We start from the raw sequence: 23,450 nt of genomic DNA on the forward strand, positions 1-23,450 counted from the left end.
CGAGACCACGAAGGGACGACTGTAACTGCAAACAGTAAAACTTGATTAAAAATGTTATCACAAAAACCTGCATACTGTGTCGACCTCCACCGTCCACCTCGGCCAAGAAGTTACTGCGCCTTGAATTTCTGCTCAACAACAAAGGCTGTGACTGGTTGAACCCCAAAGTTACTGATTAAAATAGTTTGGAACAGCTAATATTTGACATGTGAGCCTAAACAAAAACAAACATGACAATAAATCACAATCAATTACACGTACGAGTTTATGTTTAAGAATCTACTCCAAAAAGTCTTATCACTACAAACTGTTCTCGTCTTGGTCTGACCTCACGATCTGAGCTGGAGCAAAAACACCGGTGACGTCGGTAAGAACGATCGGTGGCAGCGTCTTTTCTTCTCTCGGAAAAGGAGAACACACAAGACACTCCGGAGATCCTGATAAACGTTTATCGCTGCGCCATCAAATGTCTTTTTATCGGCTCTTTCGCTGTGAGCTTCAGCAACAATAGAGGCGCAGAGAGGAGCTTTAAAGCAAATCTATTGGACTTGTACCGCTCCTCCTCGCGCTCATGTCTGTGTATTTTCTGTTCCCAGCACCAGCCCCTCTCCTCCCCGTGATAAAAACGCACGCTCCTCTCCTCTTTTACACGTTTTAACTCTTTCCCCCCTGGACGCCGACTAGGAACAACCCATACATATGTTACTAGGGCTACACCCATAGAACATAAAAGAAAACAGACTTCCACAAGTGATTATAAATGAATTTTACACTCATGAACTTAATTGTAACACAGACATATTTGTATCTCTGGAAACCTTAGACTCTGAACTCTTCATTTATGGATGTTTAAATGTGATTCAACTCATTTATAGGTGTATAACAGCTCACTGAAAATGAGAGTTTACCTGGTCAGGTGCAAAATTGAAAACAAAAAACTACATTTAGCATTTGATATATACATGTTCTGAGTACTATATTCATAAAAAAAATTAAAAAATATACCTTGTCAAAGTATTTAAACATATTTCATATCATCAGATACAGTACAGCCAAGTGTGCACCTGTTTTTACCTGTTGTTCACCTGTGTGCACCTGATTATTTTTTTCCATTTAGCTTATTCAACTTATTTAATTTATTCAACTAATTCAGCTTATTATATATAATATATATATAATATTAATAATATAAATAATCTTCCCGTCAGTGTGTGTGTTAGCCCAGGTTTGTTCGGTTGGGAGGATTGTTTAGGTAAGTTTGGGGATCCCTGTACATTTCACACCACGTAGATTTTTGTTGTTAGACACACTAGTTATCAGTTGTTGCCACCCTTGTTGTTTTGAGTTTTCCAAATTCTCTTTGTTAGACCAGGTAGGCGAGGCTTTTGATTTCTTTCCTTTTTGTAGCCTAGTTTTCAGTTAGGGCCTGTTTTGTTATACCTTTGTGTTTGTTGATTTGGCACAACTGGCCCACGCCTCCTCCCACCAACCTTTTGTTCATTTTTTTGTGCACTTTAATGAATGTTTGGCTGTCAAATAAAAAGTTTGCCAAACTGACTTTGCCTCAAGGGTTGATTTATACATGTTGTGTCCCTTGTTGGACATAGGGGACATAACAGTGTGTGTGTCCAGTATTTGACATCTTGGTTAGTTTCTCGTGTGCAGAGCTCCGCATAAGTGTTTGTTTCTGTAGTGATTCTGTTATACATCGCATCTTGGAAAAAAAGACTGAAATATTTTAAAGGACTGGCCTGGGCAACATCCAGATTTCAGGGCAATTTTGGTTCATAATCGAGTATAAAGTCCGGATAGTTTGTTCGGACATCGCAGGACTCCACACAGACGCATCAGCTGCATTCTCACCTTCGTAAGATTCACTCTCTGTAAGTCCGTCTCTATCGCTGTTTTCAACTTTATAATCAACTTCATCATCACTTTGAAATCAATAAAAGTCACTTTCTCTAAACTTATCCATAAAATACGTCCGCTCCTCATTATTTCTGAAACTGTGCGCCGCAGCGCCGCGATCTTTCCATTGCACGTGTTTCGTGTTGTGTTTTTTCCGGAAGCTACCATCGTCACTACTTCGATTAACTTCGGAAAAAATCTAGTGTGGGTTGTAGTGGCCCCGACCGATCACAGCCTCTGTTTAAATGTGAAAAACCGAGCCATTTCTAAAGGTCGTCAAATCACGTCTTTAGTGAAACAGCGGAGGAGACAAAAGTCGTCATTAAGGAAACGAGGGTCGTCAAATGTCGTCTTCATGGGGGAAAGAGTTAAGACGTAACGATGTATAAACAGGTTATTTACTTGGTCAAATTAAGTAAATGGTGTTTTTAAAAAGATCGCGGAAGCACGAGTCAGTGTGAATCACAAGTGTATTTGATCGAAATGCAGTTTTAGAGTATTTAAATGTTTATATTTATGTCAATTCTGAGTCTATAAAAGGTAAACTAAGAAGTGACTGAAAAATAAAACTCACCTCTGTTGGAATATTCTCCTGGGACTTGAAGAAATAAAGTGTCTTGCAATATATAATTATTTTTTGTGTGATTTTCTATCTATTTGGAGGTAAATGATCACCTTAGTATTTTGATTTTGTTCATTTTATTTTTATTATTTGTTATTTTTTATTTCGTAACATGTCATCTGTAATGAAAATTGGGGAAATTTACTACTACTACTACTACTTCTTTCTGTATCTAAGAAAGGACCCGGGCTCGGTGTTTTCCACGGTGAGCACATGGAGGGACACGTGAGAATCGAACTGAATACGAAATCGAATCGAAACGAATCGAATCGAATCGAAACCCAAATTCGACACAATGGATCTTTTTTTTGAGGATCGTTCCATCCCTAACATACATCTGAAACTACTTAAAAAGAAACAAGTGCGCTGACGTCTACGTTAGAAAACTGTGGTGCCCAGTGGGGGACGAACCGTGAACCGTAAACGTCATCACAACAAAGAAGTTGTCAACACCTTCTATAGCTGTGGCTGTGTAGGTGTATTTATGTATTTATTTTTGTATTAAAAAGACTGTGAGAGACTGAAGTCGTACGTAAACCACGTAGGCAATGTTTACATGTACAATCACGTTATCGATTAAGAAAATAAAAATGATTGGTCTGATAACTTTTATGAAGTTTTAGGCTATGTTTACACAGAGCCGGTATGTTGAGAAACGAGTATTTCCCTCCCTCTGTTTTACAAAATAACATCGTGCACATAGACTCGCTTTCGGGAAAGTTTTTGTTTACATCGAACCGCATAAATTCGCCATCGAGCGCCGTCATAAATACACCGAGTCTCTGGGCGGCGCCTGGATTAGACTCAAACCTGTAGCGTTTATTTCACTACTCGCCTCTCCACAGATCTGTTAAAGAAGTGGCAAAATCACTGACCCCTGAGCCTCATTTGTCTCTGCTCATGGATATGAAACATCAGCTGTGTGTGAACATACAAACACATGAAAAGTGTTTCACCAGAAGAAATCATCATCATCATCCATTCATTCATTCATTCATTCATTCATTCATTCTTCATTCATTCATTCATTCATTCATTCATTCATTCATTCATTCATTCATTCATTCATTCATCCATTCTTCATTCATTCATTCATTCATTCATTCATTCATTCATTCATCATTCATTCATTCATTCATTCATTCATTCATTCATTCATTCATTCATTCATTCATTCATTCATTCATTCATTCATTCATTCATTTCATTCTTCATTCATTCATTCATTTCATTCATTCCATTCATTCATTCATTCATTCATTCATTCTTTCATTCATCATCATCATTCTTCATTCATTCATTCATTCATTCATTCATTCTTCATTCATTCATTCATCATTCATTCATTCATTCATTCATTCATTCATTCATTCATTCATTCATTCATTCATTCATTCATTCATTCATTCATTCATTCATTCATCCATTCTTCATTCATTCATTCATTCATTCATTCATTCATTCATTCATTCATTCATTCATTCATTCATTCATCATCATTCATTCATTCATTCATCCATTCTTCATTCATTCATTCATCATTCATTCATTCATTCATTCATCATCATTCATTCATCATTCATTCATTCATTCATTCATTCTTCATTCATTCATTCATTCATTCATCATTCATTCATTCATTCATTCATTCATTCATTCATTCATTCATTCATTCATTCATTCATTCATTCATTCATTCATTCATTCATTCATTCATCCATTCTTCATTCATTCATTCATCCATTCTTCATTCATTCATTCATCCATTCTTCATTCATTCATTCATTCATTCATTCATTCATTCATTCATTCATTCATTCATTCATTCATTCATTCATTCATTCATTCATTCATTCATTCATTCATTCATTCATTCATTCATTCATTCATTCATTCATTCATCCATTCTTCATTCATTCATTCATTCATTCATTCATTCATCATCATCATTCATTCATTCATCCATCATTCATTCATCCATCATTCATCCTTCCATCATTCATTCATCATCATTATCATCATCATTCATCCATCCATTCATTCATTCATTCATTCATTCATCCATCCATTCTTCATTCATTCATTCATTCTTCATTCATCATTCATTCATTCATTCATTCATTCATTCATTCATTCATTCATTCATTCATTCATCATCATTCATCCATTCATTCATCCATTCATTCATTCATCCATTCTTCATTCATTCATTCATTCATTCATCATTCATTCATTCATTCATCCATCATTCATTCATCCATCATTCATCCTTCCATCATTCATCCATCATCATTATCATCATCATTCATCCATCATTCATTCATTCATTCATTCATTCATTCATTCTTCATTCATTCATTCATTCTTCATTCATTCATTCATTCATTCATTCATTCATCCATTCTTCATTCATTCATCCATTCTTCATTCATTCATCCATTCTTCATTCATTCATCCATCATCATCATCATCATCATCATCATCATCATTATCATCATCATTCATCCATCATCATCGCAAAATGGAAACGTCGGTTGCACTTTTGTCTCGTCAGCTCCTAAAACTCTGTTGTTCTCACTTTACACGCAAACGCCAAACCGTAGTTTTCCAGAATCTCCAGTCTGGACGGAGTTTTTAGAAAGTTTCGTTTTCAGAGGCGAATTTGCCATTTGCGCGTTAAAAATGGGCCCAAACACTCAAATAACTGATGAGAAGTGGGGAGATGTTTGCACCTGGTGACAAACTCTGGGCTGTGGAGGGAGTTTAAATGGGAAGTGATCACAGGATTTTTCAGGACACCAGAGATCACAGCTAAAATGAATCGTGTAAATCCAGACACCTGCTGGCAAAACTGTGGTGCCTTCTTACGAACTCATACTCACATATTTGACACTTACTATTGACTATTGTTTTTGTTCTTTTTCTATATACTAATACTAATACTCATGCATTTGTCTATTTTAACATATATGTAACCATCTTAGTAACTGACCATGATGCACAAGCTGTGATATCTTAAATTTAATAAGAACTAAGTTAAAAAAAAAAAAAAAAAAAAAATGGGCACAAACGAAGGGAAATGTCTCAGTTTTTCAAAATGAACATGTAAACGGGGCCTCAGAAACAGAATTTATGAATTGGATTAGATTTAATTCAGTTCCAACTCTCACTAAACCAGGTCCAAACCGGGTCTAAAACCAGATCTAAACTAGGTCTAAACCAAGACTAAACCAGGAGTAAACCAGTTCTAAACCAGGACTAAAACCAGTTCTAAACCATGTCTAAACCAGGACTAAACCAGGACTAAACCAGTTCTAAACCAGGACTAAACCAGTTCTAAACCAGTACTAAACCAGTTCTAAACCAGGACTAAACCAGTTCTAAACCAGTTCTAAACCAGGACTAAACCAGTTCTAAACCAGTTCTAAACCAGTTCTAAACCAGGACTAAACCAGGACTAAACCAGTTCTAAACCAGACTAAAACCAGTTCTAAACCAGGACTAAACCAGTTCTAAACCATGTCTAAACCAGGTCTAAACCAGGACTAAACCAGTTCTAAACCAGGACTAAACCAGTTCTAAACCATGTCTAAACCAGGACTAAACCAGGACTAAAACCAGTTCTAAACCAGGACTAAACCAGTTCTAAACCCTCTAAACCAGGACTAAAAACCAGTTCTAAACCAGGACTAAACCAGTTCTAAACCAGGACTAAACCAGTTCTAAACCAGGACTAAAACCAGTTCTAAACCAGTTCTAAACCATGTCTAAACCAGGACTAAACCAGCACTAAAACCAGGTCTCAAACAGGATTTAACAGGACTAAATCCTGCCGTGTGGACGTGTCTCCTCGTTTTCTATCAATAATATTTTTTAATTTGGTTAAATAAAGTCTGGACTTTTTATTTTCTTTTATCAGACAAAACTTACCTTCAGTTCCAACTCATTAAAGTCAGTTTCACATAAAGGACAGACGAGCTCTTTCAGTTCATACATTCATACATCTTATTGAAGCGACAAAACAACACGACATGATACGTTAAGCAGTGTCGGGGAGTAACAGATTACATGTACTGGAGTTATGTAATCAGAGTACAAATGATGAGTAACTGTATTCAGTTACAGTTACTGTTTCAGTGAGTGGTAATTGGATTACAGTTACTTTGTTGAAATAAATGGATTACACAGAGGGATTTTCCTGTTCCTAATCCAGGACTAAACCAGGACTAAAACCAGTTCTAAACCATGTCTAATCCAGGACTAAACCAGGACTAAAACCAGTTCTAAACCATGTCTAATCCAGGACTAAAACCAGGTCTAAAACCAGGACTAAACCAGGTCTAAACCAGGACTAAACCAGGACTAAAACCAGTTCTAAACCATGTCTAATCCAGGACTAAACCAGGACTAAAACCAGTTCTAAACCATGTCTAATCCAGGACTAAAACCAGGTCTAAACCAGGACTAAACCAGTTCTAAACCATGTCTAAACCAGGACTAAACCAGGACTAAAACCAGTTCTAAACCATGTCTAATCCAGGACTAAAACCAGGTCTAAACCATGTCTAAACCAGGACTAAAACCAGGACTAAACCAGGTCTAAACCAGGACTAAACCAGTTCTAAACCAGGACTAAACCAGGTCTAAACCAGGACTAAACCAGGACTAAAACCAGTTCTAAACCAGGTCTAAACCAGGACTAAACCAGCACTAAAACCAGGTCTCAAACAGGATTTAACAGGACTAAATCCTGCTGTGTGGACGTGTCTCCTCTTCTTCTATCAATAATATTTTTTAATTTGGTTAAATAAAGTCTGGACTTTTTATTTTCTTTTATCAGACAAAACTTCTTATGTTACAATATCCTGGTCTTTGCTTCTCTACAGCAAATCAAATAATCTGAAGTAATCAGATTACATTACTCACTTTAAGTAATTTAATGGATTATGTTACAAACTACATTTTGGGGTGTGTAATCTGTAATCTGTAGGGGATTACATTTTAAAAGTCACCTTCCCAACACTGACGATAAGACGGCTCTATGACAAATAATGTTTTTTTTTTCAATGTGGAAATGGGTAATTACACCAGTGTTAGAGGCAGTTAATTTGGTATAATCATTACACATAATGATCATGAAGAGTAACATGAATCCTCCTCTCCAGGTGATAATCGCACCATCTCTGTCTCCTCGGTTTATTTTTAGACCAGTTTACTGACGACATGAGCCAATACACGGCAAGGGAATCATCTCGTTTGCTTTTCTGCTTCCTGTGACCCTCTCCTCTGTGACATCTGACCACTTCTGACGCATCCTCTGCCCTTTTGACTCTCGCTCTCTCGATGATCCGCACCGTCTGCTCCACGTGACCCTCTCCTCTTGCCTCTCTCGATGATCTGTCAATAAAATGCTTAAATGCAGATATATTTAACGGGGAGAGATCGATGAATTCACAGCGCAAACTCGAGAGTCTCTCAGCCCCGTGGCCTCAACTCAAACCATCTGCCTGAGAAGAATACAAAGAGAGACGTGAGAGGGAGAGGAAGCAGACTTTTCTGTGAGTCCAATGAGGTTCACCTGGTCGGCCAATCAATTATTTTAATAGATTCTTTTTTCAGACCAGGCTTTAGTTTTCTTTCATTCTTGCTCACTAGCTCAGGGTTGCCCAATACGTCGATCGCGATCTACCAGTCGATCGCCAAGGTCGTGTGGTGTAGATCGCCGTGTCTCGTCTCTGACTCGATCGCGTTTGGACTCGGTCTTGTCTCTCACTCGAGGTCTGACACAACAAGTGCGATCATATTTCATTACGGCCGCTGCTGTTGGTAATAAACTTGTAGCGGGTGCAGGAGCGTGTGGGGCGTCTCAGTGCAGCCTGTGCGCTCATTTGAAACCCGCGGAGACTCTACGGCGCATCACAAACACACACGCTCCCTATGCACGGCTCGTCTGCGACAGCGTGTGCCCTCGTGTACCAGCGTGCATCACAGGGCAGGTTCAACTTCCTAAACATCCTACCTGTCCACCTGCCTCACGTCAGCACGCCGCCCCTCGCCTTTTTACACACTCGCTCCTTCCTGCGTACAGCGAACACAAGCCCCTCCCACAGTGCGGCTGATTAGAAGAACAAGACCAAACATGAAGCAAAAACGAGTCTAAATTTGTGTTCCAGTGCAGGTCTACAGCATAGAGCGGATCTACAGAACAGACCTGTGTGTGTTTACCTCGTTGACATGTTTCGGCAGCTAGCAGCCGAAACATGTCAACAAGGTAAACACACTTTACTGCATTGTCTTTCAAAAGAACCCAAGAAGTCAAAGTATATAAGAAGACAAAATGATCATCTTTGGCTTAACTAGACTTTGACCTTTATGCTGCGAGGCTCTTGACTACAGCAGCTGTTATGCTCCGACAATCCATCAAGCGGTGCAGCTTTATAGTTTACCAAAGTCATACAAAAACACTTTGACAGATTTTTGAGCAGTGTACCACATAAAATCAGTTCGAGGTCAGTAAACACAACCTGAATTAATCCATAAGGCACACCGGATAATAAGGAGAAATGTCGATTTTTGAGAAAATTAAAGGATTTTAAGTGCGCCTTATAGTCAGAAAAACATGGTACTCCCAAACACACTTACTCCCATAAACCTTCTGCCCACTGATTGGTTGGCCAATCCAAAAGTGACGTCCACACAACACAATATATAACACAATATATACTGTACATCAGCGGTGTCAAACTCATTTTGGTCCGGGGGTCGTATCCAACCTATTTTGATCCCAAAGGGGCCGGATCAGAAAACTCATGTCATATAAACCCCAAAAATAACAATAAGTTCAAATATTTGTGCAGAGAAACACAAATCTATTACAGAAATCTTTTTTAATTGATGAACTCTTTTTTTTTTTTTTTTTTTACAAAATATTATAATATTATGAACAACCTGAAACTTTAAGAAAAATGTAATTTCAACACAAAGTTTTAACATGAACTTGTATGGAAATAGGAATAAGTCTATTTTTGTTGTAAAATCCTGCACTCGGCTCCACTTTTCTCATGTTGGACATTTTTCTGATGAGGGTGTCACGGTCAACAGTCAAAACGATCGTCCTTTAAGAGCGTTTGGAAAGAGACAAGTCTTCATTTGTGCTGCTCTGGTGGGAGGGGCCACGTACAGAGACGCTGGAGACGCTGCTGTGCTCAGCACCGCAGAAAAATACCAATATTTTAATACAAAATATAATTAAAATATTTTTGTAGAAAATCAGCCGAGGGAAAGATTAACGGTCTTGGAGGGCCGGATCTGGCCCCCGGACCGTATGTTTGACACCCCTGCTGTACATCATATAACATAAGCCACTACCCAAGTCCATCAATCATATGTTTTCATCGGGCAAGTAAATTACATTAGAAACAAATATAACATAATAAGAAGTGTTTAATTTTAGATTCTTGATTCAGGCCACTAGGGACAAACATTTTTAAGGAATAATAATATAAGGGAGATAATGAGATTTCTAATATTGCTCCTATGTTTGGATATCCCAGTCTTTAGTGCTCTAGACGTTTTTCCTACTTAACCACAGAGGCATTTTTAAAAGGTAAATGACATTTCTGCTGGAGCATGTAAGAGTCCCTTTTATTTTCATAATCTCCCCTGTGCTTGGACATGTATAAATTTTGCATTTAAAAGTAAAATTACACTGTACTTGACCTGCAGCGATAGTTTCCTGGTAGAGGGTCCTGGATCTGTGTTCACAATGTACCAGTGGTTCTTAGAATGTTTTCAATGTCTTTTCCCTTGGGCAGAATATTTTAAATAGCACCTGGGTACACTTGTAGTCCGTTTGTCTTTTTTGTTTAGGACACACTCCTCTTGTGTTTTACCATCAAATCTGTTTCTCTTCCTTGTACGCCCGCAACCTGAAGTGATTTTCTAGGTCATCTGTTTGTTCGACAGTCTTTTTGCTAAGTACAAATTCTTTTTATCTGATTAAATTGGCTAATCTGAAAACTTTTTTTTCAGGTGAAGAGGATGGAAAGTAGCCTGATTCATCTGACCTCGCAGCATTAGGATTCGTTCGCTCGACTTTTTTTTATTTAACCGATTGCTGCTATTTGGTCGTGACATAAATCCCGCAGGAAGAAGGACAATAACGTCTTTCTCCTTGATAAAATTCACCAAACATTCTCTTTGTTCCAGGTTTAAATCCTCGATCTCATCTCTGGAATCGTTGCCAACACAGAATGCCTGTCTTCGTCTACGTCCATCTTGACGCTTTGTTTACTGTTGTGCTGGTTCCACAAAAGGGACCCAGACAGACGCGACGAGTTTGACGTCACGGCTTCACAGCTCACAGCTGATTGGTCCGTGCACCGTCTACAACTTCCGGGGTTCTTGCAAATCGTCTAGTGTATTCCGATTCCTGATCTAGTCACTGGAGAGAAATGAAATTGAGCGGAGGCACTAAGCGGCGCCAGACTGACTACCGTATTTTCCGGGCTATTAGTCGCTCTGGATTATAAGACGCACTGTCATTAAATGGTCTATTTTTGAACTTTCTTCACAAATAAACCGCAGAACCGAAGCTGCGCATGGGACGTACTTGGATATTCCAACATGACAATGATCCAAAACACAAAGCCAAGTCGACCTGTCATTGGCTACAGCAGAAAAAAAGTGAAGGTTCTGGAGTGGCCATCTCCTGACCTCTATATCATTGAGCCGCTCTGGGGAGATCTTTAGCGTGCGGTTCATACAAGACAGTCCAAGAATTTACAGGAACTGGAGGTTTTGCCAAAAAATCCACAACTACCACAAAGACTCCAAGCTGTCATTGATGTTAAAGGGGACAATACACGGTATTAAAAACTGGGTACCGTATTTTACTCGGTATTAGTCATTAAATGGTCTATTTTTGAACTTTTTTCACAAATAAACCGCACCGGACTTTAAAGGAAACAACAGTGTGATGGGTGAGTGGTTTTGTTTGTTTGTTCGTTCACGGTGACTCTGGGCTTTGTTCAGTTGTGGCGTGTAGGGAGGTGCTGTCTGGGACCAACGGATTGTCGGCGTGTTCGCAGTGACTCAGTGCTTCAGTCCTGTTTTTCGGTTCGTTCCTCTGTTCCGTTGTGATGAGTGAGTCTGTGGGTGTTTTTTTGTCGTGCGGTCGCTGTCCGCTCCGTGTGTGTTTGCGGGTTTGTAGTTTACCGAAGTCGTGCTGGGGGATTCGTGTATAGGGCGCTCTGGCTTGTGGGGCGCGCGGTCGTTTTTTGACGGGGTTGGAGGCTTAAGAGCGCGTCTAATACCCCGGAAAATAGGGTAGATGGAAAGAGTCTGCATGTAAAAAGGAGCGTGTATCAGTTTCTTTTTCGATACAGTGATGTTCGTGTCAAGAGCCGGATTCAAACTGCCGACCTTTGGATCAGGATGAACGCTCAGAGCTACTGTCAGCCAAGGTTACACTCTGGTAAAAGCTGTTTTTCAGGACCACACACTCGATGAGCACTCAAATCATTGTCAGGTGAATGAAATTAACTCCCTGCAGCGCACCTGACAATAACCAACCACACACACACACACACACACACACAAAGACCGAGGCACATCCAGACAGCAGCCTGGGGGAAACTAACACCTCTACTCTCAGCGGTCTGCACAAAGCTGAAATTAACGTGAAAAAGACAATGTGAAGTGGAGACCATTATAATATAACTGTGATGTCAAAAATAATAATAAGGCCACTCGATCTGCTCCACATCTATCACCGAAATGCCAACGGGGTGAGTTTGAAATGTCTTTTAGCACAAAAAATGAGCTAAAAATTAAAGAAAGAATGAGTGAGACTTGAAAACCCACATGTTCTATTGGCAAATCTTTTTTTAAAGGAACCGTATGTGGCTTCTTACAGTTTCGAAAATCACAACTATGGATGGGAGATCAAATTGCTACGAGACTATGAAAATCTATCTCGCGAGATTTGATTCCGCGTCTCCACGTTTGGCACAGGCATAAAGGAGTTAGAGCCTGGCTTAATCGCATACGTCAGTGTTCGCGCAGAATGTAATCGCGCGGCACTGGCTCTGTCTTTTTCAATGTGTTTCTCAGTGGGAAGCCGATCAGACTTGACTGGGCACGGTTTCATCGCTTGTCTCAGGTCTGCAGTGAAAATAACTGACTGAATAGGCTTGTATTTACCGTCTGCACAAGATCTCAGCAAACATGAGGATTTCAAAAGTAAATTTCAAAGCACTAAGAGTCTTTCTCGACCTGGGCTCTTTGAAACGATACAGAACTGTCCCAGGAACACACTGTACTCATGGTAAATGCACAAATACAACAATAGATGCACACATACTAGAGGTCTGCGCGGGACAGAATTTGCCGCCCGCAAAGAATTGTCATTTTCATTCCCGCTCCCGCCCACATCTGCAATATTTTGTCCCTCTCCTGCCCACAAATCCCACAAGATGGAGACGTTTGCTTTCTTAAAACCCTCGTCACATTGACCCGAAGAAAAATTTTCTTCATTTGTGCTGGATATTTTATTTGGCATTAATAAAAACATTTGAAGCAGCCTAAACTTGCGGACGTGGTCTAATCACGTGCGCATTTTAGATGATTCCTTACCGTTTCTCCATGTTTGATAGGGTTTAACCCTCACGCTCTCCTCGGAAAATTAATTTTTGGGTCTGATTGACCCCCCGGATCTAATGAGCTGGCGATTTCGGACAGTTTTATGTGGTTTGTTTAAAGTCGCCATGATTATATTGTAAACTGAATAACACCATCCGGATTAGGCCTGTAAAGATAATCAATAAATCCTACAATAACTTTTAACGAGCTCGATAACTTTTCCAGCCACGATAAATTCCATTTGCATGCTTGTTTGTTTTCCTCGCTCTCTCTTGCTCTCAAAGAGACTGAATGTTAGAAGGCTTCAATCACACCTCTCGTTTAACAAGTAATGACGCTTGAACCAACGTGCGCTGTGTTTATCAACACAGTGGATGCGTGCGTAGTCTGCGGTCTGTGCGGTGCGCTAACAGCACAAGCTCGCGCCGCTGTCAGAGTGACAAAACAGTTCATCTCCGTGTGCCAAAACAAGTCACGATGACGAATCAGCACTGGTGAGCGGGACACGTCTCAACAGCCACGTGCGTCAAATGCAGCGAGCGCGCAAATGACGAGAAGAAATGTCCCAAACCCCCAACAGCCGACAATAAACCCCCGAGTGACACAACTAGCCTAGCGCCCGTTAGAGCCTGAAATCCCACAACCCCACAAGAAACCGACACGACACCAGACAGGACAGAGGCTCCCTCATAGCGAAACAGCATCCTGTGTCACGGGTTCATTCAAACACTTTTTATTTATTTATTTATTTGAGACAGGGACAGTGCACAATTTTCACATTAACCTTGACAGGAGAGATGCATTGTACATCAGGTTGTAGCATCAGTGCTAATTTCCACCTGTCGTCCCTGGACAGGTTCATTGATTGATTGTATTTAACTGACCTTGACTATCAACTGTTCTGGAGACCTGTAGCATGTTTTGGGTTGATGGGGGAAACCGGAGCACCCGGAGGAAACCCATCCAGACACAGGGAGAAACATGCAAACTCCACACAGAAAGGCCTTGGGCGACCTGGGGATCGAACCCAGAACCTTCTTGCTGTGAGGCATGAGTGCTAGACACTCAGCCACCGTGCCGCCAAGACCAAAATGCCGACAGCAGCCACAGAGAGAGGAGACACAATATACCAATGTAAGTCAGTGACTAAAATCACTTTTAAGGACAATTTTGTTACAGAGACTTAATAATCCATTTTATTTATTGTTTTGGTTGTATTTGGTTCAACAATGGTTTATTCAAGTGCATTTTTGTGAACAAGTCCTTGATGTGAGTCAGACTACATTAGGCTTGTCTTGTGTTACCAAGTCTTTTTTCTTTAGGCCTGTTGTTTTACAGTTCCTATGTTAAATGTTCTTTAGAAAGGTTTATTGATCATTGGGAGGATGTATTTGCATTTTAATTCCATGGTCATTATATTAGTTGAAATTGGTCTCAAAATGTCAATATTATCGTTTATCGCAATAAATTCTTGGTCAGTTAATCGTCCTGCAAAATTTGTTATCGTTACAGGCCTAATCCGAATCAACCCCAATCTTGACCTCCAGTATGTCCGCAAAAACATTAAGTCACACGCAAATCCTCAATAGTAACGTCACATTATCAGTAAAACCATAAACAGTAACCAGTCTAAGCATCTGAACAGGTCCTCAAGCGCCACTTTATTTGTGTGTGTAGAGTACTGTAGCTGTTGACATGTTTACTGTGAGTTCATGAGGGGAGTTTGTGTTCTGTGTCCGTGCGGCGCTTCATTCGACACAGAGGTCACATTCTATATAAAGACCAGGTCATGCTACTTTCTGTTTACTTTGTTTTTAGAACAGCGAAGAATAGACCTCTTTGTTATCCTGCAGAGTATTTCTCCCTGGACTAAACATGACAGGTAAACAAGCTTATATCTTGTGCAATGTACCATAAATACTGTATTTTTCAGACTCCGGAGTATAAGTCACATCAGCCAAAAAATGCTTAATGAAGAAGAAAAAAAAAACATACATAAGTCGCACTTTTTGGGGGAAATTAATTTTATAAAATCAGAGACCAGGAACCGACATTTCCTGTTGAAAGTCAAGTTCTAGTAAAAACAATAGAAGAGAGAACAACAGAACGTCACATATGAACAGTTCTTCACATAAACTATAACATAAACAACAGAACAAACTCTCCAACTCACTCCAAATCACTAAATCCATTCTTCATCCTCGGTGTCACTTCTGAACAACTCCGCAACTTTGGTTGTCACTGGAGTCCACTCCAAACTGCTCGATTACCGTATTTTCCGGGCTATTAGACACGTTCTTAAGCCTCTAACTGTATCAAAAAACGACTGCACATCCCACAATGCAGAGCGCCTATACACGAATCCACTCAGGTGTTCCAGCACGACTTCAGTAAACTACAAAACCGCACCACCTGCAGAACACACAAACACACACGGAGCAGACAGCGACCGCACAACGAAAAACACCCACAGACACACTCATCGCTCCACGCCGACGAGGAACGGAACGGAGGAACGAACCGAAAAAGCGAGTGCGATGTGTCGCTTCTAGACACGACTGAACAACTGAGTCACTGCGAACACGCCGACAATCCGTTGGTCCCAGACACACCCTCCCTACACGCCACAACTGAACAAAGCCCAGAGTCACCGTGAACCACAAATGTCACTATTCTGTGCTGAAGTTGGCGAAAATTGTTAATGAACTTGTCAGCTTCTCCTGGAGGCAGCCTGAACAGAGGATGTTAAGAAAGAGGCTTGGAGAGTTAGAACAGTTCTCAGACACGTCTCTTTATCGGTTCAGGCAGGTGCAGGTCTCAAGATTCAAGTTGATTCAGCATGATTCTGCCTACGCGGCGTCTCTGTGCCTCGGTCGACGTTCCCCAACTGATGCACAGAAAAACTGGGTGCCTTTTATACCATATGAATGAAACTTTAAAAACACAGGGAAGAAGCCCACAAACTCCGTGTCACTGAAGTGAAGCACATCACCACTCACCACTCTTGGCTCCGTCTCCACATCCACACGTTCCTTTCAACGGACGTCGCTGCCGCTGCCCCACAAAACACCACGACCAAAAACCTCGTCCTTCTCCTTCTCAATCTCCTCCTTAAAACAAGTAAGTTGTTCATGTTTTGGCTCCGGTACGAGAGGAACTTTAAAATCTCCAGGTGCTCAATGCTGCGTCCATGTTTGGACAACTTCCGTAAACACAGAGACGCTCGCTGCGGTTGACGTCGTCGCGTCTCCAGTGTCACATGCGGGACACTTTCGGGCCGTTTAATGTTCACACTGGAGTCACATACAAGTCGGATTTAATTGGAAATGTGAACGACCTCGCAAAAACATCGGATTTCACAAAAAAAATCAGAATTGAGCGTTAAGCCAAAGTCCTCCATTTCTGTTGACAAATTTAGAATTATATTTTGTGCCTGAGCCTCTTCCAGACAGGGTTATCAGTGTCAGTACAAGGCTCAGTGCAAAAAGATAAATACCTTTCATTTCATTTTGGCACAGTGGTCGGGGAAGCCAAAATTTCAAGTAGCTGCTCCTGTGTTTTCTCATGAGGTCCTGCTCTGTTGCCCAGATACTGTATTAGCTGCTGGACTCGGTGGATGTGGGGTGTTCCAGTTCTCTAATGATCTGGAGTAAATGAATCTGTGCTTCCAGCTGACGCGACTCGATGTGGTGGATGTGTCCCTAAAGGTTTGTGAATCTATAGTGTGTGTTGAGGCTCCTCCATCTGAAGTTTTAGAGGCTCTTCAGCATCCTCTTCCATCTATTTCTCCCACCTACTCCCAAGGGAACCGTGTGTGCTGTAAAATATATGATAATAATATAATAAATAGTGTATGTGGCACTAAAATGAGTTTTGCATCTCACCCTCTTTGTTGTATGTGTGGTAATAGAAAAGCAATTTCCTTTTCCCATTTCCAATCTTTGTGTGATCCTGTTCCAGATCCGCTTGGCAGCCTTTGTTTTTTGAAAATCAACATACCTAGAAACAAGATTTGCACGTTTTCTGTGTATTTCAATGGGGATAAGCGTCTTCTGCGTAGGATGGATCCTATTTTCTGAAATCTATGCGCGCATGTCGTGCTGCTCCACATGTGCGGCGAGCGTGTGCAGTGTGGTCGTCCTCATTCACTTTTAATGCATTTTTTAAATTATGCATCCAAAAGTTGCAGTTTTTACGCTCGTTTAGGATGAAATACGCATGAAGTTGAGCCAGGCACTAACACCAAATTTACACCAAAGCGTAACAGTGTTTAAGCACAACAGCACAGCACATGAGCAGCACATGTGCAGGTATCGCTTTCTATTTTAACCAGTCTGACAATTTACACCACTAGTGTCATACGTGTGTCCAGCGGCCGTCGTTACTCTACGTGCCGCTCAAAATAGGTTGGAGTTCTAATTTTGCACCGTCAACAGAGCGTCTCCAGGCTTTTTATCAGGGGCAAGACAGGAAATGTGCACACAGTGTCAAAATTTATTTCCGATGCCCTTTCAAAATAAGATCTCTGAAACCACCACAGTCACATAAACATCGTGTGTCGTATCAGGAAGCTCGGGGAATGACTCGTGATGGACTACGGACATTTTACAGATGTGGAGGATAAAAATAAAACACTTTACGACATCAGACAGAAACTTTACAAGAAGAACTTCTGAAGGAAGCAGAAGACCAAAATGAAATGCTGAATTGCTTGATTAATATGAGCACCAAAGATACGACTCATTATCGTTGCAAAGCATCTTTTCTCTTTGCTTTGTGGTTTAAAACAGAATTCATCCAATCGACAATAAATACATAAACAATGTAAAAAGATTAGTGTAGTGTGCGCTGCCTCTGGTGTAAATTATGCAGCTCTGTCGACATTATCTGTCACTGATGCTCCTGGTGTAAATTTCGGGTAATTCATTCTAAAAAAATATGCCTCACAGCTTTTATGCTTTCCCATTCACCCACAGACAGATGTCTTCCACACTGCATGGTTTGGAAAAGATCCTCAAAGAGGCATTTAGGCCTTTTTCATCCATAATAACTTTGTTAAGTGAGTAAGAAGCGACAGAGACGCTCCTCGTCTGTCTCTGTCCATCTGCACTGAGCCTGTAGAACACAAGCAGCAGTGGAGGACGGGGGGGGGGGAGGAGCTGGAGCTGCTCAGAGGAGAAGATACAGATTTGTCTAATCATTTAAAAATGAAGTTAAACAACATATTGTAGGTAGGGATGGGCATGATTAGTCGATTAATCGATAATTGATCATTAAGAATTTCATCGATTACGTTTATTTTAATCGACAAATCGAATGTATGTTGCTGTGTGTATCGTGACCAAACAGGTGTGTACATGTGTCTCTGCATCAGAAGGAGCGAGACACAAACAGTGGGTCAGTCTGTAACGAACCGAAGCACAAATGTGGATTTAACGATGATTTGTACAAGAAATTTCACACTTTCCGTTGCGTTGGGACAAGTGTGAGTCCATGTGCACAGTGGATAAAGCAGCACATATGTTTCTGTGTCCAGTGGGAAAAAGTTTTACCAGGTGAGAGTCGCTCAATGTGGATGACGAGGCCCCGCCCCCCTCCCCCCGTACGCTGTCCTGGTTTTGACAAACGCAAATCTGGTCACACTGACCTGTATTCACCTGAGTCATGTCTTTTAATCCAACAGAAATTGAACCACATCAGCGACACAAGAGCTGGAGTTTTATCTTCACTGAATTTATGCAAATTAGTCATACGGTTTTAAGTTTTGTTTCTGTGAGATTTGCACAAAACTGAATTAAACACATTATAATGTCAAACAGGCTGATGTGGCTCTAGAGTCGTTACGGTTTATATGTCGTAAAGTTGAATTTATTTATGCAGATTAGTAGTGTAGATAGTAATAATAATGATGATCATTTTAATATAAAAACGTTAATGATTAATCGATCGTTAATTCTTCCGACGATCGATTAAGAAAATTTCATCGAATGCCCGTCCCTAATTGTAGGCCTATATTGAGAACACTGTAACATTCTTTTCATGCTTTAAACACCAGTTTCCCACATGCATCACTGACTATGATGAAAATTATTACATTCTGTCAACCAATTTAAACCAATTAAACCAATTTAAAATCATGAGACCAAAATTGTGAACTGATCTGATTATTGTAAATTAGTTCAAACTCTCGTCTCGTCTCGATCTCGTGGACCCCGTCACACATCTCATCCCGTCTTATGAAGATTCTGTCTCATCCCACCACAAATCACATCTGGATCTGCATTACCAGGACCTAAACTGCAGATAGAGACACGTCCAAGTTTGTCTCAGTCTCAGTTTATGGACCAGCCTCACGTCAAATCTCAGAAACAAATGAGACTCATGTGAGGTTCAGGAGTGAGTCATTTTCAGTCTGAATAAGAAGATCGACTTCTATTCTATTATTCTATTATGCTGTAATGAAATGTATCTGATGAAAAGTGGCGACTCGCCTCTTCAGATATGTTATAGTGAGAATAACAACGTAGCTCCACAAGGACTTAAGGACAGATATTATATTTTCTGATCTAAGTTATATTGTAGTTTCCTCATGACAAACAGACCTGGAGTCGTGTTTTGTTTCATTCACACATTAAACCCTGCGATGTCAAACTCCGTACACCTTCTCTAGAGATACTTGGACAATTTCAATCCAGAATAGACCTTTTTCGACAGCTGGAAGTGCCACGATGTAGAACAAAAGTCACTCCAGGTTAAAGCTTTTCTACGGTAAAATGTCTGTGGAAATGTCTCGTGTATTTTCCAGCAGCTTCGTAAATCTGCCCCAAAATCACCAAATCTTCATCCAACAAGTTCGACAAAGGATAAACATTCTAACATGAAGAATTTATCCGCAACTATCAAGGGAAGAAAGACGAAAACGTAAAGGTGAATGGTCATGAATAAAACAGAAGTAAGGAGTGATTCGTTAATAAGTAACTTGTAAAATTAAAAATCAATTTCATGATGTCGATATTTAGCCAGGCCGGAGCCAACTGATGCCTCTGCTCAATTTCATTTCTCTCCAGCGACTAGGTCAGGAATCAGAACACACTAGACCAGGGGTGTCAAACTCATTTTGTTCCGGGGGTCGTATCCAAACGACTTTGATCCCAAAGGGGCCGGATCAGAAAACTCATGTCATATAAACCCCAAAAATAACAATAAGTTCAAATATTTGTGCAGAGAAACACAAATCTATTACAGAAATCTTTTTTAATTGATGAACTCTTTCTTTTACAAAATATTATAATATTATGAACAACCTGAAACTTTAGGAAAAATACAATTTCAACACAAAGTTTTAACATGAACTTGTATGTAAACAGGAATAAGTCCATTTTTGTTGTAAAATCCTGCACTCGGCTCCACTTTTCTCATGTTGGACATTTTTCTGATGAGGGTGTCACGGTCAACAGTCAAAACGATCGTCCTTTAAGAGCGTTTGGAAAGAGACAAGTCTTCATTTGTGCTGCTCTGGTGGGAGGGGCCACGTACAGAGACGCTGGAGACGCTGCTGTGATAAACACCACAGAAAATTAACAAGATTTTAAGAGAAAGTATAATTACAACACCTTTAATCTGGCCCTCAGCTGACTTTCTACTAAAATAGAAAGTCAGCTGAGGGCCAGATTAAAGGTCTTGGAGGGCCGGATCTGGCCCCCGGGCCTTATGTTTGACACCTGTGCACTAGACGGTTTACAAAAATCCCAGCAGTGCGAGTTCGGGCACCAGCCAATCAGCGAAGAGACAAACATTCTGTGTTGTCAACGATTCCCGAAATCGAGGATTTAAAGCCGGAACAAAGAGAATGTTTGGTGAATTTCATCATGGGGAAAGACAATATTGTCCTTCTTCCGACGGGATTTGGGAAAAGCTTAATATACCGAGTACCCGCCTACCGTCGAGCGAACGAAATCTAAGGTTGCAAGGTCAGACAATTTGTACAAAGTGAAACTGGGTGATGAATCAGGTCAGCAGATATTAGCACAGATAGATTTGTCCAGTTCAAATGCTACAGATGTTCACAAATTACATTTTGAGCATTTAAACTACACAAATCTCTGTTTGTACAAATATCGACATCATGAAATCGATTTTTAATTTTAATTCTAGAACCAGTCTGAGTTCACAAGTTACTTATGTTTTATTTATGACCATAAACACCAGTTTTGTTCAGTCGTTCACTAAAGCGTCGTCGTTGTTCGCCTTTACGTTTTTGTCTTTCTTACCTTGATAGTTGTGGATAAATTCTTCATGGACAGAATGTTTATCCTTTGTCGAACTTGTTGGTTGAAGATTTGGTGATGGGGCAGATTTATGAAGCTGCTGGAAAATCCGCGAGACGTTTCCACAGTATTTCGCCGTAGAAAACGATTAATGGAGTTACCGAGTTTACCCGACATTGCAGCAATTTCTAGCCAGGCTGGTTCCACCTAGTGCCTCCGCTCAATTTCATTTCTCTCCAGCGACTAGGTCAGGAATCAGAATACACTAGATGGTTTTGCAAGATGCCCGGGAAGTCATAGACCGCGCACCGACCAATCAGAGAAGAGCTGTGAAGTCATGACGTCAAACTCTGTCTGTGTCGCTTTTGTGGAACAGCACAACAGTAAACAAAGCGTCGAGATGGATGTAGACCAGGGGTGTTCAAACTTTTTTCATCAAGGGCCACAGATCTAAACACAGACGAAGCAGAGGACCGATCGAGGGCCGTAGACTGATGCTCAGTACAGTGAATAATTTAAATATGTGCATGTTTAACACGTTAGAATGAGCCATCCGATTTTATTCACGCTAAGATCCTTAAAACCACACACTAAATATTCAATATCAGCTTTATCAAAGTAGATTTTCAAAAAACTTACAGTAAAAAGTTAATTTCTAATTGATGCCATGTAATTTGGGCCAATTCACCGAGAAGCCTGAGGGCCAACAAAAATTTGTCTGAGGGCCGCATTTTGCCCAGGGGCCATAGTTTGGACATGCCTGATGTAGACGAAGACAGACATTCTGTGTTGGCAACGATTCCCGCGATCGAGGATTTAAAGCCGGAACAAAGAGAATGTTTGGTGAATTTTATCAAGGGCAAAGACGTTATTGTCCTTCGTCCTATGGGATTTGGCGCATTACATACGTCACGACCAAACAGCAGCGATTGGTTAAATAAAAAAAGTACTGCCTACCGTCGAGCGAACGAATCCTAATGCTGCGAGGCCAGACTGTTTCCACGAAGTGAAACCGGCCGATGAATCAAGCGAAGCACTTCCAGCCATTGTGAAAAACGTTTATTACCGATCTCTACTGAACTAAAGTTGAAAATTAGCCATTAATTTCATGACATCACAAGGTGGAACAGAGCATTTTGAGCTTTGGAGATGTAGAGAGACTAATAATAAAGAGTTACTCAAACGCGTGCGAATGAAACAAAGCGTGACTCTGGGTATGCTGACATTCTAACATGGCTTAAAGCTCACGTGAGTCAATTTTGCGTAATATAAGATCTTTAAAATGCAGTTGTAAACCCGTTTTACTGACACCAAAACTTTACTGTACAAGAGTGACCCGCTCGTCGCTTACATCTGTGCGCCTTCAGCCCCTCGAACGACACGGGCTCCTCGTCGTCGTAGTACTCGTACTGCCACACGTAGTCACTCCGACGCGCGCTGCTCTGGCTCCCATTGGTGAAATCCGTCATTTCCAACAGCGATGTGTCCAAAGACGATTTTTTTTTTTTTTTACGCACCGACACTCAGCGGACGGCTCGGCTCCAGCGCGCGTCCATGTCTCAAAATGTTAAAGAAAAAATAAAATACGTGGCACAATCTCCAATCTCCAATCTCCAACGAGCCGCGTCCTTTCTCAGTAAATACGCACAAATCCAGAGATGTTACACGAGTTGAGTTGAATTCTTAAAGTTTAAAAACGTAAAAAAAAAAAACGGCGTGATATTCCATGGTTTTCGTCGTGCGTAAAGTTCTCCGTGGAGAGATGCTCCGTGCGCCCGAGCCTCGAGCGCTCTGTGGTCCGTGTGAGCGCGGAGGCAGAGCGGGTTTGACTCACGCTCCGCTCCTCAGCCAATGGGGAGGGAGAAACTATCGCCTGTCAGAGCAGCGGTCCCGAGGGGTTTAAAGGAAGAGACTATTATGGGAAATGCCGAGGGAATTCTGTCAAATTCAGACCAGATAATAAAGAAGATGTATCCGTGAAGAAAGTGAGAATAGGCTGAAGACATTTGATC

General features: G+C 40.7%; 1 protein-coding gene across 1 annotated transcript in view; it reads right to left on the minus strand.

The window, feature by feature from the left end:
- Positions 1-22,907, minus strand: part of mrap2a (melanocortin 2 receptor accessory protein 2a) — a 72,601-nt gene extending 49,694 nt beyond the window's left edge. The window contains exon 1 of the mRNA XM_055149444.1: positions 22,790-22,907. Within this exon, the coding sequence (XP_055005419.1) occupies positions 22,790-22,907 (118 nt within the window). The remainder of the gene's footprint in view (positions 1-22,789) is intronic.
- Between the last annotated feature and the right edge of the window lie 543 nt (positions 22,908-23,450).

The sequence above is a fragment of the Boleophthalmus pectinirostris genome, unplaced genomic scaffold (assembly GCF_026225935.1).
Source record: "Boleophthalmus pectinirostris isolate CB_2022bp ecotype Guang Dong unplaced genomic scaffold, ASM2622593v1 HiC_scaffold_13, whole genome shotgun sequence".
In the NCBI taxonomy this organism is placed as follows: Eukaryota; Metazoa; Chordata; class Actinopteri; order Gobiiformes; family Gobiidae; genus Boleophthalmus; species Boleophthalmus pectinirostris.